This window comes from Scophthalmus maximus, chromosome 10 (assembly GCF_022379125.1).
Source record: "Scophthalmus maximus strain ysfricsl-2021 chromosome 10, ASM2237912v1, whole genome shotgun sequence".
Taxonomy (NCBI): Eukaryota; Metazoa; Chordata; class Actinopteri; order Pleuronectiformes; family Scophthalmidae; genus Scophthalmus; species Scophthalmus maximus.
The window spans coordinates 13,308,097-13,325,960 of NC_061524.1; the positions used below are offsets into that span (position 1 = coordinate 13,308,097).

Genomic DNA, 17,864 nt, shown 5'->3' on the forward strand with positions numbered 1-17,864 from the left:
GCTTGGTTGCCATTACCAGTCACGATCACTTTGACTCACACCAAACTCATCGGAGGGAATAACACTGACACTGACTCACTGTGTCTGGGTTGACCTCCTGCATAATTCAATCATGGCCTGGTGCTGTATAGGACTATAATAACAGATGAACTCTGTCAGCCACTGCAGCGCCAATCCAGAGTTTCAGGGCAAAATCATCGCGACTAGATGGAGTTCTGTGTCAATTATTTATGTGTTTGAATTGTTCATACAAGTAAAATATAGCTTCATCAATCCAGCATTTTGACTTTTTGAAGAAATTAAATATAGAATAATATGGCCAATGATAAAACACTTTACATTGTATAGATTGCATTTACTTAACAGTTTGCATGTTCACACGGTTCAGGTACAACTTCACAACAAACAGAAAGTCACTGTTACGCGGACCCCCTCTCGCTTCACCTGTCATCTCCCCTCACAGCGACGTCACAAAGTACCGAACGAACCCCGAGGATGCCAACATCCTTGCCCCAGTCAGCTAAAAGGAAAAATTACAGTCGCTGTAAAAGTTAGTGGTTAAAAATGAAAAGGTACGCATTGTCTTGAGTCCATATTCGAAAGGCTGAGATTGCACAGTGTGTGTGTACAGTTTGTAAGGCTCAGATGCTAGACACCATCCGCCTTCACCAGCCTGTATCATATACTTTATATTATATACTGTAAGCTGTTTTATTTTGTGGCCTATGCATAAAAATAAAATTGTATGCCAGTGATGTCAGAGGATACGATGGGTTTTTACAGGCGTTGCAACTCAAACAGAGCAGGTTTGAGAAGTCTGGACCTCCTGTGGTGGCACAGTATTGATTCTGTAATCCGAAGCCATTTCCCAAATGCTTCTGATTTATCCATCACATTCCACCGTGGCTCCTGTGTTTCGAAGCTCTTTCCCTTTAACACAATCCTGCGGAGAGCATCTTAAACACCTGACGTGTCCTCCGTATTGGCTAAGTGGATGGGGCTCCCCATACAGCAGACTTTTACTAATTTGGTGGAGTGCGATATGCTCGTTTCGCCGTGTATGTGAGATCGCACACTGATGCCACCACTGAGACTTCAAGTAGGTAGCAAGTAAATTAGCAATTAAGGGTTATTTAAGGAAAGAGCATGTTTATAATATTACAAACTCGAGTAAGGCAATTACGCTCTCCATGATATCGACTGGCAGTAATAGTGGTTCTTCAGGTTGCTGCTAAATTAATGCAGGAAAACAGAGACGATCCTCTCGGAGGAAATGGCAGCAATCGTCTATGTTTATGTCCAGGTCCAATTTAAATTTCTCCTTTGGGGGATCGATAAAGGTGCATCCTATCTTATCTTATCTTATATTCAAAAATAGAAATAAATTTTCCATGACACAGCAAAGCACTTGACTATAATATTGTGAGCACCACTTTACCGAGGCTAAATCAACGACTTTAGGTTGACCAGACCTTAACCAATGTGATGGTTTGAAAAAAAAAAGTCCCACTGAGATGAATAGGGGGAATACTATCTTGAAAAGGACAATATCCTTGAATGGTTGAATATAAAAAAACTAGAAAATCACATTTATTCACATTTAGTCACCACTGACTAAACCACACTGCTGTGATCAGGTAGAAACAGTACAGTATGTCCATCTGCAGCGGTTGCCATGCTAATCGCATAGCAGTGTGTAGGTATGTGAACTGGTGGACCAGACTCAGACGAGCATGCTGCAGGCCACGTGAGGATTCACAGACCGCCCATCTCTTTGTGCCATAGCATATCTAGCTCTGGTGTGGACTTGTGCCACCGCACCAGACAGCATCAGTGACGGATAACTTTACGATGTGAGGCAATGTCAGCGGGCTAACCCTGCTGTGAATGTGACATCAGTGCTGTGAGTTGGTTTGCTATTCATGTACAGGACAGTTTAAAATCTGATTCAAACAGGCAGACTGACACACACACACACACACACACACATATCCACTCAAATCTGATTTCAACACAGCCACAAAATGTGCTCAAATCTGATTTGTAAATGAAAGTCACTACGTGTCCTTGATGAAACAGTCTGATCCCTATCTGGACATGTCAAAGATGAAATTTACATTCATATCTGACATCTCAGTTGTTTATTTACACTCTAGTACTTTATTGTTATTATAATTATGGTTATGAATATTCACCATGGACTGTCAAAAGAGTTTTTTTTCCCTCCGTGCCGTGTCAGACGGAGAGCTGCACTGTGGACAAGCCGACGATCTGGCACAAGATTGTTGCAGAGTGATAATTTTTAATAAATCTCATTCCACGTTACGTAACACTTTGCCTTAGAGTGAGGGGAGCTGAACATCCACAGCGCGCCATGGAAACATGCAGGCAATGCAAGCAAATGTCGGCTAGTCTCCGTTCGCCGTAGCCCAGTCACTGAAATGTCCCCTCATGCATCCTGTCCAGCATTAGTGCTGTCATTCAACAGAGCCCGCTTGTCAAGGTTCTGAGGATACGGTTGATAATTGCAATGCCTTAAGTAAAGGAGGTGAGAGGGGCAGCTGTCTTATAGCTGCAGTGCAGTGGGGACATTTGTGACTCTACGCGCACACACACACACAAAACATTATAACAAAAAGGATCAATCAGACAAATAAGACAAATTAGATTAATAATCAATGCAAAAATCATATGATAGGATTTATTGATAATAATTGTGGTGCAGGCCTGTGTATCTAATATATTCTGATGAGTGTGTTTGCTCTTGGTTGTTTTCCCAAGTGACTATAATGACACTCCATTGTAAAAGCTGAAAGCTTTTCACTGTTTAACATAAATACAACTTTATTGTTACTGCAGTCGCATACAACAAAACATAATCTCGTCACTCTGAGACTGTTGTTAAAAACCCTCATAATGCGTTTTGCCTGAACACTGACACGGCTAGACGAACGACTTGTATTGTACTTGTTTGTCCTGTCTTGCAGCACATTATGCAATTCCTGTTTTTAGTTTTTTGTTTACACTATTCATTTTGCAGCAGAACGTGGGGCGTTCAGCATTTCAGCATTTCAGTCGTGTCGTTCCACATCAAAGTAAATGGCTTGTTTACAAAGGAAGTTCATGTTGTTTTTTATTTAATCCTAATTACCTTTGATTTAGTTTTTTTTTTTATCAAGGTATAGCAAGAAGAAACCTTGCCTGTGGTTATTTGTTTGTTCAGATGGTTACAGGAGGCAAAAAAAGAAAAGAAGATAGTTCACGAGTTCAGTCTGGATTTCCTGATCCTGACAAATCAGTCTGGATTTACCTATTTGTAGCAGTAGGAGAAAGGAATGGAGTTCTAAATTGCACAATCTGGGATCAAGGAGACTGATATTCTCCTTAAGCTCATGCCCTTGACCATGAAGGTGAATTCCAGAGTAAATGCCTCAAATAGAAGATGTCAGGTCTTGATGTCCATCTAGACATACTACTACAACTGCAATGGTATTAGTTCATGATTAATATTATTGTGAAATTTGAAATACAATTTCCCAGATTCCTAAGTTACTTATTGTGTTGAAAGGGTAAAAAAGTGAGTGGTGGGAATGGGCCCACTATCAGTTTTTTACATGCCACTGATTATGCATTGAGTGTTTGTATGCTGTCCTAGATCATACGATGTAAGTTTAAAGGCACCATCCATTACAGCTACATGAGGACACTCACGACACCCTGCAGAGGGATTGCCAGTGAGGGCAGCTAGAGAAGCCCCTTGAGTAAAAAAAATGTTTTTGCCTCCCCTCTACCACACAGACGGTGTCTTTGAGTGACAGACTCATTTGCCAGGTTTTGTGGGTGGATGTTTATGCAAATGCCTCTGCTCTGTGGGCTGAAATAGCCATCCAGTGACAGTCCAAAACTAACTGGGTTGAAATGCAGGAACATGCAACTGAGAGGCTGAAAGCAGTGCATAATTCATATTAACATCTCTGGCTCCGCACAACAAGGGCTCGGTAAAAATTTACGGCATTGAGTCAGCCCACACAAAAGTTTAAAATATGATTTTTATTTCATTATTATTATTTCTTAGCTGATTTGATAAAAGATACAAGAAAAAAATGTTCAAGACATCTGACTGTGTTCATCCACACAAAGAGCTTCAAAGATTCGCCCTTGCTTCATAATTGTAGGGCAAAGCTTTAACAGACTTGCGAATGTTGCTCATGTTTTCTCACAAAGATGAATAACGCACTGGCAGAGGCCCACTCTGAAGGATTTTGGATTCTAAATGGATTTGTCATAGGAGAGTGGTGATTGTTGTCCAATTTTTATTTCATTTTACAGTGAGCTAAAATGCTGTGAAGCAAAGATACAAAACCTTCACTTCAGTACTACTCAGTTCTAGTTGGAGATATTGGAAACAAGTTCACAATGTTCCCTCTTTCCTCCTGCATGAGACAGCAGGAGTTGTTTTCTTCTATTTTTTTATGCAGGGAATCAGGAATGATTGTTTGTATTGAATTATGCATACGACGGCAATGAACAAATCTAATTTGTATAATAAGAAGATGAGACTGTTCTTCATCTACAGAGACTTGTTTCTTTTTTTGCATTCATAAAGAAAAAACCTTTTTGAAGTCAAAGGAAAAATAGCACAACAGTGGCTATTCCTTTGATTTAAAGGGTCCACTTATCTTTAACTCATAAATTGCAAAATAGAGTCTGGATGCTGTGATGTCAAAGCGAGACATGCAATCACAAATGGAAATGTTTCATGATAAGTATATGCGCTGCTGCTGTGGTGATAAAGCAGCACAGTAGTGCACCGTACGGCGCCTTTGACAAAGAACAGCATCGGCTCCAGCCAAGACACACACTACGGCAAAATTGATGCTGCACCAGTGTGCTACATGATTAGATGTGGAGTAATTCCTCTGCAGCTGAGGGGGGGGTCTTTCACAAATAATATTTTAACTAAGACCATTTCAATGTAAAGGTCAAAACCTTTCACACACTGTTCACATGTTTCCAGTTCAGCCTTTTATTGGAAAAATGGTGTTGCTTGTGAACAAAAGATTTAAATATATCTTCTTTGCATGTCACTTAACTTTGTTTGCAGTATCCATATAAATCCGGCCTCGGCTCAACATTTCCACAACACAGTGGTGGTTTAGATTTGTGGCTTTGTGTTATTTTCATTTAATAGCCAAAGCTGAAAGCATTGAATGAGCGATTGAATGCTAAACAGGCATATCTGTGGCATTTCTAGGAGAATTTATGGAGCCGGCGGAGCGCGGACGCACAGGCACACAAATCTACCAGCGTGTGAACTTCCGAACAAGAAACATGCATACAGGTGGAATACGCATGATAATAAATCAGACGTGCATGTTTTTACTCGTTGCGTATGCAGGATTTTTAGTGGGGAATCGCGAAAGTCCTGAGGACTACAGAGGTGTGGCTGCAGAATTAGATACAACATTACGAAGCCCATTACTCTGATTACAACTGCTGCTCTAATATGACATTATTATAGGCAACAACTGTTACCTATACATTCTTATTACAATTGTGTTTATTATCAGCCGTAAAAGTTGAAAAGGTGGACTCGTCACCTCCATGACACTGCAAAAGTGACGGTTGGTGCACCAGTTTAAGAAATGTGGGTTATGAGGCTGTAACTGTTACACTTACTCAAGTACTGTACTTCGAATTTCTTGTTACTTTATACTTCTTTGGAAATATTGTACTACATTGATGATATATAAGATAAATGACAAGGCCTATAACAACCAACTATAGTTGTTACTTTTTAGATGAATACTAAATATATAATCAGTTTATAAAATATGATGTAGCGATAAAGATGAAAACGCTACTTACTTGTTTATTATATTTAAAAATGGACAACACATGAATTTACATGAGCACTTCAGTCCATCATGTAAATGTGCCAGATTTAACCATACAGGGCTAATTTCCATCTGCAGTTCCTGGCAGGTTGATGTGATGGGAAGGAAGTAGCATTCAGTTATGATGTTATCTGATCAGAGATCAGTTTATTCTGGATTTGTTTTACACTGCCAGAAGGAAATGGATGGATCTGTTATTTCTAATGGCCACGCAGTCACCTGATTTGAGCACTGGTGTAATTGAATTATTACCATTCTCCAAGCACTTGGAAATTGTCATTAATGAACCAATTAAAATCTTTGAAATAAGACGCATTGGTGCATTCTACACATCCATTCCCCTGGAGCAATCAGGAGAGGAAATAATCACATTTACTTTGGAATCGGTCACTTCTCTGTCTGAAGGGGAGCAGTCAGAGTTTTTTGTGGAATCAATGAAATAAGTATTCAGTGCAGTTGCCACTTTACTTGGATCATTGATCACATTCCCCTCCTTGTTTGGCTCTTTAGTTTTTCTCATGGTATTAGATTTACCTGTTTAAATTATTCCAGATTTCTTTTTCTCTTTCATTTGTTTCTCAAGTAGCAGTGGTGGAAAATGTTGCTTTTTGCCTTTCTGAGCTCTTTTACAATCGTATGTCTCTGTGTGGTAAATAAGCACCTTTTTTTGTGTTTCATGCATGATCATGCATCAGTAGACAAATAATATATTAACTCGATTTTAAAAAGCTCAAAATACTTTTTACTCACAATAATGAATGACTTTTACTTTTCTCAGTTTCAGTTGAGTCATTCAAAATCTTTTCTTTTTTTCATTTAATTTGGAGGTAGCTTGAACTAAAACCACTTTTTCTGCATTTACCTTACTCTATACATTTTATCTTTAAATGTATTTGTGCAATATTTTTTGTAGTTGTAATTATTGGTTCTTATAGTGTGTAATGCTTTCCTAAATGTCTGAAAAACATAAATGATGTCCACACTTTTCACTTTTCAGGTTTTCCTTCTAGACTTTTCTTCTGAATTTCATTGCATCCCGTCTGCAGCTCAGCCGTGACAACCTGGCTTTCATTTACTTGCAGGCAGTTTTTGCGGTGCACAATCTGTGTTTGTGGAGAGTTATCACTTTGACTTCCGATTGTCACGCTGTTGAAACGTAGCCCCGAGACTGTGATCACAAATCCATGTCAATTGAGCAGCTCATCTACATCCGCCCCCCTCTGCCAGGTTATTGTTGTTAGACTCACAGCTAGGTCCACATTGAATCAATTCTTTGTGGGCCACTTATGCTGGATTTGATGATTGATAATAATTGAGTAAAACTAAAATGATATTTCACAGATGAAATTGGAGAAAAAAACCACGGCATTTTTTCCAGTTTAAGACCACTGCCTGTCCTAGAAAAGAACCGCATAGGCTAGTCCTTCTGCATTCATATCTTATCTTTCATTTCAAATCCAAAGGCAACTTTCAATACATTCAGAATTATTACAGCTTCGAAAATAGCTTAAATCAAATTACCAAAAGTCAAAAAGCTTAAATTGCTTACTTTTAAGATGCCAAAATAATAAAACCTTGCATTCCAGGATTCAAACAATTTCAGCTATTCTAAACATGCCACGCAGACTAACTGAGAAACTGAGTTAGGCACGCTTCATTTCACACCTTATTGCTATTTAAAATCCCTGTAATCTTCAAAAGCAAATGCTAAGTATATCCTTTTTGTATTTATAATTTATATGAACCACAATCTGAGTTAAGGATTCGGGGGTGATGAGTGGGATCTGCTTTGATTGACAGTTAGCTGGCAACATCCACAAACAACCACACACTTGCCACAATCAGATGTTACTGTGACATCACCCTTTTCTCATTGAGCTTGGTAAAAATAACTTCAACAAAGTCGGGCAGAAAATGAAATTGTTTGTGTTGGATCACATATTTAGTTGAAAGAACCTATTTGAGGAAATTGATTTCCGGGGGCCTTTAATAAAACAATTGCCAGAAAGTGCAATTACTTTAGCAAGTTTTGTCTGTTTAAGTCTTTAACTCTAAACTTTAACCGTACCAAGCTCTGTGTGGTGGGCCCTGTACTTTATTGTATCATAAATTCATAATGGTTGGAAAATAGAGACTTTTGTGGTTCCAAAGAGCCCATTTGCATCCATGTGTGACAATGAGAGTGGTGCAAGCCGAACTTTAAACATAGCAACAGTTTGGTTTTATTGTATATCACTGTGTAAAATGACTTAAGTGTCACCGCAGAGCCTCATGAATTTTTTTTTTTTACATATCCTGAAACAGTGGCCTGGGCCATTTGAAGAATATACAGTTTGTATAGGTACATAATGTAGGCATGCATAGGAAAGGAACTCCATTCTCCTGAAAATCACAATCTTGCACATCCTGAACTACATTTTGGTGCAATGTTTAGCTTCATTTCATCAGTTTTCTGTATATGTTTCTCAAAACATGACTGGAACTGGCCCAAAGCTTTTATAACTGGTTACAGCATAAAGCACTTTGCACCATATCCTCTTTATTTTTCAAGGCATATTTTAATCTGCAGTTCATGGACAAAGAAGATGGCACTTTCACACTGATTCTTCAGGGTCCTGCAGAGTATCATGCTTTTTGTGTTGACCTTGTCATTCCACAACAACTTTCTTTTGCATTTCCACTGATGCCTCTGGAGGTTTTATACAGAAGAATGAACATAGAGGGCATAGCTTAAATACTGTTGTTTTTTTTTTTAAATCCATGAGCTGAGATTTACAGCAAGCTACAATTCTTAAAGGGTATTTAGCCTGCCGGATTTTAGGGGTAACTGGGACATGGGATATTCGAGATATCGGATACAGCCAAAGACAAATAATGCATGTCTATGATAAAACAAACAAATTCTGTGCCTTCGAGCTGAGCTCTCTCCTTCACTGAATTGGAACTAAAATGGCCTCCAAGTGTACCGAACAATGGGGGTGAGCATAATGCAGTGTGACTACTGAGTGACTTGACTGAGATCCAAAGTGAATAAAAGGCCTCACTGTGTGAGGCAGCAAGGCTGAGCTGCTGCAGTGCTCAGGACTTTGGCAGGTGACGGTGCATTAGAACGCTTCACACACATTTGCCAATAAAATCCTATTGCCATTTTCCACATGGCACATGGTCTGCATTGTCGAAAAGCGGCATGCTCAAATGGGCATCCGCACAGATAAGCATTTGCAATTAAAGTGGATATGTTCCTTAGATCATATGAAAACCGCTGCGATAAAGAACTGTGACATCTCTTTCCCCGCTATATCAATTCTGTGCCGGTTGCCTTTAATCGCCCGTGTTAAACAAAGCTAAAGAATCTAAATAAAGAATTAAGATACATAATGCATGGTGCATGTAAGAGTCACATCAATGTTCATGAGTGTGAGCGATTCTCTCTCAACTGAAAACAAAGGATCAGGACTTAAATCTGTGATGTCATAGTCATTACTAACCTACTTCTTGTGCTAACAATGAGATTGGAGGCCCGCTTACTGAACTCATTAAAAATGTATTTGAATATTTTACACACTAGAAGCTTCAAACTCTTTTGCCGTATCGGGTTTAAAACAAATTATGAACTCTAATCTGCAGAAGGCATCTTCTTGTCACTGCCACATTTGTCATCTTTTTTCCCCCACTATTACCTGTAAGTCAGTGACAACGCAGAAAGAGAACGAGTGAGGCTATGCGGTTATATAAACTGAAATATCTGACAGAATCAACATAATGTTTGGATGAAAAAAACTGACATTGTCCTTTTCATTTTAAAATAATCACTTAACAGTTTTAGGTCATAATATTATAGGGGACAGAAAGGTGATTGTCACAATTCTTTGCAAGGAATCGGTTTTCTTGCAATAGAGAGGAATCTTGAGAGTAACATCCCTGTTTGAGGCATCAACAATGAACACCTAGGAGGACATGTAACAAAGCACATTCCCCTCAAACAAAGAGAGCCATTGTCCCCGATCCCTGAACACTGGCAAGTTCCAACCAAACCAGACAAAGGATGAGACACTTCCTAAGCCAAGGGCACTAGTAGACTGAGAGACAAAACAAGATGATGCCCCGTGATGTTTACTTCCTCGAGCCATGTGCAATTTATGGATGTTTTGTACCGTATGACGTGAATTCTAGGATTTTCAGCTTGTAGCCATGTAAACATCAGCATCTGCACATGATTGGACACGGAAAGGGCAAATAGCTGGTTGAGAACATGTAGTAAAATGTCTATCTGGCTACTGAATGCCTCTTCGTGAGCTCGATTCATTTTTATCAAAGAAAAAAACAAATGCACCAGGTAAATTCAAATGGATGACAGAATAGAGAATCTGTTAAACGTTTCCTGCCTTTAATTTCTTTTTTTTGTCTGCTTTTGTTTTTCTGCTCCAAAATTCAGAGTCGCGCCAGTTGAATCTGAGAATTTATCGGATTGACAGCAAGAAAACACCAAGGGCACATCACCAGGAACGTCAGAGGTATTCAGTCACTACTTATTCACCTGTGGGCAGCTCAGAGTAAACCGTCTACTTGACTCGCATGTGTGGGATAAGGGAGAAACCCCACGTGAACACAGGATACACACACACACACTCCAATAAGAAAAAATAGAGAGAACTAAATCTCTCTTCCTGTGAGATCCACTGCGTCATTGTGCTGCCACCTTTTACAACTTCTATTCATGAAATGGGTAAATGTGATAAAAAAAAATAGAAAACTGCAGAAATGAGTCACCCCAGTACCTGATCTGTTTATGCTTTCATTGAGTCACTGTGATTTCCACAGTGCCACTGTGTGGTCCGTCCATTATCTGCATAATCACCTTAAACAGTCAGGAGCTTTAACCTCTAAAGTTGTTTCCCTCGGTCTAGTGTCGAACACTGGCGGGGCATCTCTGTGGCATGGCTGGAGTACACAACCTCCAGCCCTGCTTTGCTTTGATGTGCGCTTGAAGCCATCCTCTACCAGGAACTGAGACGATCAAAGACCAGCCATTTGATCAAATGGAGTCCTTGTCCACTGTTTGTAATGCTTTATTCTTTATCAGGAACACCCACCCTGTCGCCACGACGCCACAGGAGACACAGTGCTCTTTTAAAACCCAGTGGTGATCTCCCCCGTTATCCAGATGAAAACGGATTTATTCCAACCTCCCATCAACCCACGCTATAAATAGAAGCTTGTGGAAAATCTTCTGAGAGGGGGGGGAGAAAAAAATAAGCTGTGCTCTTAAGCTGTTATCAACATGCTGATAGAAAAAAATGTAAAATGTTATTTGGGAGCAGAGAGTTTTCTGTGAAAATGCGCATAATGCTTTCTGGTCATATTTGTGATCTGGACATAAGATTCCCTAAATGATTAAATTATCTGAAAAAGAAAATCACAGCTTAGTCATACTTTCTGATGTGACTGCACACGCTACTCGACTGCAGGGTGAGTTGTAATGGCGGTTTGCATCAGAAGCTGTGTACATTGTTGCTTAAGGGCTCCATCATCCAACTTGATGGAGGCTAGCCACTTCATAAATCATGTGGAGATTTGGAGCAAGAGCAACTCTTACAATAGCATTAAAAAAAAGCTCAAGGCAAATTAGAATGTAGGTCTAATATTCGTAGAAAAAAAAGTGTGTATTAGTGTGATGCAAAAACATGCCTAAAAATTGGACTTAGCATGCAGCTGCACTCCAAATAACTACAAGTACATCCGTGCTCACCTGTTCTTCTCCATTAGAAAACTGCCACCTGTTCTCCAAGGTGCTATTATAGCTGCTGTTATTAGTGCCACAGGGGGGAGACAGCTCCAAAACATTCCTGCTATCATTATTTTTTTTTTCCCCCCAAAAGAATCTGACGGTTGACTCATTATTTTTGGTTCAGTGTGTTGTGATGAATGCCCCTCCTTCATGTCTCTCGGTAAATGCAGCTCACCTCTGAAGTATGTAGCCTATTCCTGTGGGATTGTCTCTGCTATCTGGTGGAATGCAAGCAGCTATGTGTTATGAAGGACTCCCTTTTTGATGCAAAGAGCTACAGAAATGTGTTAACTACAAAAACTCCCCTGCTACCTGGTGCCACTAATGAGCACAATCATTATGACCTTATTATAACCGCTACTATTACATGTTCATTCAGCTGTCCACTTGTGAATGTGCGTGGATGCACAGCTACATGTATTTATACCCATGTGTGAATTGCAGCTGCAGGTGGGTCTATAAATTGTTTGGCCATATGTTAATTTTAGCTAAATTCCAACATTCACTGAAAACGCGTTGCATTGCTCTATGGCTACAGTGGATACGTAGCAACCCCATATAGTTCATCGACTCAGAAAATACTGAAATCTCATGTATTCAATAATCTTGAGTACAAAATATGTTTCGCTATTATTTCCAACAGATGAGCTCGCGTGAGCAATGTGATCCAACCTGACACTGCTGAATCCATAATCCCAATCGTTCCATGTGACACAGATGCCAATAAAAAAACAAAACTGATGGATGTGTCCATATCGACCACTGTTGGTCTTTGTATGGATGACAACTGACATAAATGTATTAACACACCAAAAAAATTGTCTTTGGATTCGCAGGCATTTCAACTCTAATATGTGTAGAAAAAAACAGCCATTTTAAATTTTGACAGCAATGATGGTGCATTTTGAATCCAACCAAATGAAAGAACCCCCCCCCCCCCCCAGTTAGGTGGTTTGGTTTTTGCTGATGTGGTCTTTACTACACCCAACTCCTCTGGCAGCTTCATTCTTGAAGTTGACACATTTCTGAGCCAACTGCATCTACATATCTATGTGTGCTCTTTGTTTCATGGGCCATCACACTTCAAACATGCAATAAGGGCAGAGAAGGGAGTCATTGACGTGCACATTTGACCGACATGATTACTATCTTATCACCGCATACAGTATAGTCCATTAAGTCTACATCTATTTCAGCATAAAAGGGGGAGGATGACAGGATACTTACCTTCTTTCGGAGGCCGTTTCACTTCTGCACTCAGATTGCAGACCTGCCCAGCTTGTAGTTGGGGCGACAAGCAACCCTCCGTTTGTGGATTTAACGGTAAAACCACATTGTTGAGCATGAGCATACTCTCTGATTCTCCGTCGCCTAAATGCTGTGGACATGTGCATTTTGTGTACACGATCCCGCACGTCTCCACTGTCCCTTTCTCTAACTTCAGGCAGTTTTCCAGCCATGTACAAAGCACTTGACACCCAAACTGGCTAGGGCTCGCCTTATTCAACACCAGAAACTCCACATTAGACTTCTCCTCCTCATCCAGCTTCTGCGGCGTCAATCCGTTATAATCATAAGGGAAAACTCTCCGTAGTTGAACGAAATTCTTGTCATACAGCAAAAATACATAAATATTCTTTGAATCGCAGAGGTACACTATAGACTCGTTGACTTTCAGCAACTCATTGATCTTTTCGTGCGAGTAATGGTCAAACTGGTAAGCAAGCAGAGAGTATTCGGAGCAGCTCAGGTCTCGCTTGTATAGCTTCAGGTAGATGCTGTATTTGGTTGGGTCTGGGTTCTCCAGCGTCCATGTACAGTTTGTGTAGTTCTTAGGAAACATTTCAGTCACCGAATATGATCCATAAATGACCCCCTTGACCAGAGTGGAACACCAATAATCTTGGGCACCAGTTAATCCAAACATAACCAGAAGATAGGTGGAAAATATATAAATCAACAGGTTGCGAACAGCCTTCATCCTATGTCATTTGGCCTGCAAGGAGAGATGGAGAGAATTACACAAAGGCATGTCAGAGCAGAGGACACAGGAGACATGGTGGGTGATGTCTATCAAGTCTGACCGATGAGCTAAACACACATTTATCAATTTACACTTATCATGTCCTACCATGAAAATGGGGGGGGGGGGGGGGGGGGGGGGGCTTATTAACCTCAGCAACGTGTCTTTTGAATCCCCCCATCCTGACTCCTTCATTACTATACTTTGTGCAAACATTGCCACCTTGTGGTCGCTTCAGCCATGACTTATTTATTTATTTATTATTCATGTCTGGGGGTGGGGGGGGTGCAGCAATAATGTGAGTTATTCAGACCTAATTAATTGGGTCGTGTTTCGTATGGCACAGTTCCTGGAGGCATTCAAATGTATCTTGTTTAGAATATCTGACACCTTAAAGTGTGATGCAAGTCTGTCTGCGCGCTGCTCGCCACGCTGCCGGATGCAACTGCTCATTTTACGCAGTAACGGGGTTCTTTTTTTTTTCTTCACGTCGAGCTGTATTCTTCGTGATTTAGTCCGGTTTTTAACCTCACCCTGCAGTTTAATAACACGAGAAAAAGACACAGTCACAGATGAGGGGAGAAAAAAACCCCACAAAATGTCTTTCTGCGCCTCATCTGCACCATGGCCCCCGGCTCCCCTGCCTTCTGCCGGCTGCCTCCTGCGCGCCTTTGCGGTCCACTACACGACCTGCACGTCTCTGAGATTCAGGGCTTGACATGTTTGACGGTGCAATTTGATAAAGAGCCAGTGTGTGTGTGTGTGTGTGTCAACGTGTGTGTGCTAGAACGCGTGCACGCGCGCGCCTAAGTGTGTTTGTGTGTGTGTGAGAGAGAGAGAGAGAGAGAGAGAGAGAGAGGGGGAATGCAATGCGATGTCCTGATTGCTTTAATCCTACAGGCAATGCAGCTGTGAGCAGTGTCACAGCAGAGCGTGTGTGTGTGCGTGTGTGTGTGTGCGCGCGTGCGTGTGTGTGTGTGTGTAGGCGTTGCAATCCCCCAAATCCAAAGCACTGCTACAGAGTCCAGGGAGAATGGATAAATGTGCACTTACTGTCTCCAACTTCCTCCTTTTTTAATGATATATACATATATGTATATTAAAAAAAGAACCTGGCCGCCACACTACATTAAGATAATGTCCGTGTTACATAAGGATTTGTGGAAGCAGCGTGGAGTGGAAGCAGCTTTCTCAGTCGCGATAAATCCATACGATTCCAACATCCCCTCCGCAAGAATCACGGCCAGGCGGCTCCATACGCGGAAATTAGTATTCCGGAGACGATAAATCGGTCGTCAGGAGACGCAGATTTTATTGCCTCGGCGGCTAAGAGCAATTTCGTCTCGAGAGGAGATGTGAATATAGAGACACGGGGCCACATCTCACGCGGTGTCAGTTCGACGCTCGGCACTTTCAAGTGATTTTTGCCCCCTGAAGAGAGAGATCAGCTCTTTAAAAAATCATCTGTTAAGCACTCTGGACTGTGTGTGTGTGTGTGTGTGCGTGCGTGTGTGTGCGTGCTTGTGCGCGCGCGCGCGGGTGAGAGCTCCAAAGCCATCGTGTTGCAATAGACAGGACAAATATCTGACAGGAGGAGGCTAAACTTTAACTGACAGATGACACATGAAAATGAGCTTTTCTGGCTGCCTGCATGCAATAATGATGACAATAACAATAAAATAAAATAAATTTGCAATAATGATAATAATCTTACCTTACACTGCGGAAGCTATGGCTATTTTTCCAACATACTTGACCACATCCTTTTATAAATAAATTCTGCAGCCGTCCAGTGAATCGATACTCCCCATCCCCGGCGATAGATACAAGTCCGGCGCAACAAGATGGTTCGACGGGTGAAAATACAATGCGTTACACTCCGGGCTGTCCGATCATATCCCCCCCGTCGTCTTCCTCTTCTTCTGGCTTGTTCCCATCCAAACGGAGCGCAACAACGCACGACAGAACGAGAGGGAGATGGAGAAGGAGAGAGACAGAGACAGAGAGAGAGAGAGAGAGAGAGACAGAGAGAGAGAGAGATTCTTGGAGTGATAGAAAGAAGAGGGCGATTCTCACAGTATTGCCATGAATTGAATCGACAAGACTCCACGTCTCTATTTCCCACTGATGTGTGTTTTTTCTTCTCCGACAAGGCGCGCACGCCGTCCCACTCCGGTGGTGGTGGTGGGGAGGAAGAGGAGGGAGGAAGGAGAAACACAAAAAAACGGGATCCGCGCTGGATGGATGTAAGATGTTGGGGGGCCAGTGAGTTACAACAGAGAGAGAGAGAGAGAGAGAGAGAGAGAGAGAGAGAGAGAGAGAGAGAGAGGGAGGGAGGAATAGACGCGCTGTGATCGGGGCTTGCAGAGCTCCAGGAGCGCGCTGCAATATCACGTCACACACTCCTGCCGCTCCGATGGAGCACGTCTACGTCTACGCACGCTCTCCGCTGCCGCTGCGTCTGGCACCGCCACCACTGTCTTCCCTTCCCTCCCCGTTTTTGTCCCCCCCCCCCCTCGGTCCCCTGCCCCCCCTCCCCTCCACCCACCCACTCCTCCTCATACAGCCTCCCCTTGATTCGAGTCTAAAGGGTTTCCCCCCTGAACCGGACCCTCGCAGTTGTGCTCAGACAGACAACGCCGCGCTCCGCCGCCGCAGCAGCGTTCACCGAAACGGGAATATTTCATGGACTTTCTCTGTTGTTTGGGAGGGGAGGAGAGGGGGGGGGATGAGTCACGATCTGTGAGTGGGACCTGCAGAACTCGCCGGTGTGTCTGGTAATTCTCCCCCCCCCCCCTCTGGTCTCCTGCGGGGCGACAGCCGCTGCTGTTTTGGTTCCTTCAGTGCGCAGCGCGCCGCGCGTCCTCCCCATCGCCGCTGGAGGAACTACTGCGCACGGGGAACAACTTCTGCTCTCTTTTTGGAAAGTTGTCTGGCACCTTGCAGGTGCAACTGCAAACTGCTGTCCAAACCCCCCCCCCCCCCCCCATTCTCCATCTTCTCAGACATGTGTGCTCTAAGGGGGAATGTTTATGTGTGTATTGGAGGTAAGGGGAAAATGTGTTCATGAGCAACTTGGCAAATAAAGGAACTCTTACACCGGAACCTTCAGCTGTAAAGTTAAAATTTCTCTTCATTCTTTCAAATACTTTGCCTGTCACTTTCCGAGATTTACTAGTTCAAAAGTCAATTAGGTCCAATGAAATGCTCCAGGCTTCAGCAGTTGGTCACTGACAATGCGACATGGCTGTGCAATAGCCTTCAATGCCCACTGGCTGAATTTGTGGGACTAATGGAACTAATGGACACTGGGAGTCATCTGCTGATCACATTGCCTTCCCACTGAAGATGGAGGAAGGTTTTTTTTTGTTCTCATGGGTCGATCTTTTCTCGGGCTATCTGGTGCAAATAAAGCATATACGATTTGCAATTATAGGCCCTCAATTTTCATATTCATTAAAAAAGCTAATGAATGAGAAATGAATGTGTATGACCTTCATACACGTTGGAGCACAGTTAATTTGCATATGTAGAATTGCATGCATACTCAGGAAAGGGGGAGATTAGATTGGCCAGTGCATATGTAAGCATTTGCCAGACAGTTTTTTTTTTTTCTTCTTCTTTTTTTTACTTTTCATGGAGGGTTGTGTCAGCCGCTCTAATCATTTTTGCTGTGCACAGTTAACACTCATTAGCCTGGCCATCTCTTTCAGGCCTTGACTGAATTGGTTCCATCAGAGCAGATGCTGCATGAAGAGCCTATTTGTTTATTTATTTGCTGGAAGTTTCTGTGTGAAGCGTTTTTTGCGAGCCAGCCTTTTTTCTGTCCAAAGAATGCTCCAGAACCACGCTGACAGTTATCAGCCACAGCAGTGGGAGCATGTGAAAGAATTTGTTTATATCCCCCAGCATCCTGTACCATGAAGTGTTTACAGCACTGTCAATCCGTTGCCAAAATTATAAAAGGAGACTGGAGTCATTCAGCGTGGTGTGTTGGTTGGTTGCCGTGGCCTGTGACAGTGTGAGCTGTCTAATTCCAGTCTTCCCCAGGCAGCCGGTGGAACATCAGGGGTGACCTCGAGCCAGCCCACTTTCCATGGCCATAATGAAGACTTTAGGCGTTTGGGGAGCTCTTGGCTCAATAAGCTAAGAGGTG

The 17,864-nt window shown here is 42.1% G+C and overlaps 1 protein-coding gene across 6 annotated transcripts in view; it reads right to left on the reverse strand.

Moving 5' to 3' along the window:
* The window catches only part of adgrb3 (adhesion G protein-coupled receptor B3), a 111,261-nt gene extending 95,091 nt beyond the window's left edge, over positions 1-16,170 (reverse strand). For 4 of the 6 annotated variants that reach the window (XM_047335190.1, XM_035605487.2, XM_047335188.1 and 1 more), the window contains exons 1-2: positions 15,423-16,169; positions 12,913-13,681 (exon numbers count right to left, since the gene is read on the reverse strand). In XM_047335190.1, the coding sequence (XP_047191146.1) occupies positions 12,913-13,666 (754 nt within the window). In that variant the 5' untranslated portion in view covers positions 13,667-13,681; positions 15,423-16,169. Of the gene's footprint in view, positions 1-12,912; positions 13,682-15,422 lie in introns of all 6 variants that reach the window. The other 2 variants (XM_047335191.1, XM_047335189.1) reach the window with 1 other exon arrangement.
* Positions 16,171-17,864: the final 1,694 nt, after the last annotated feature.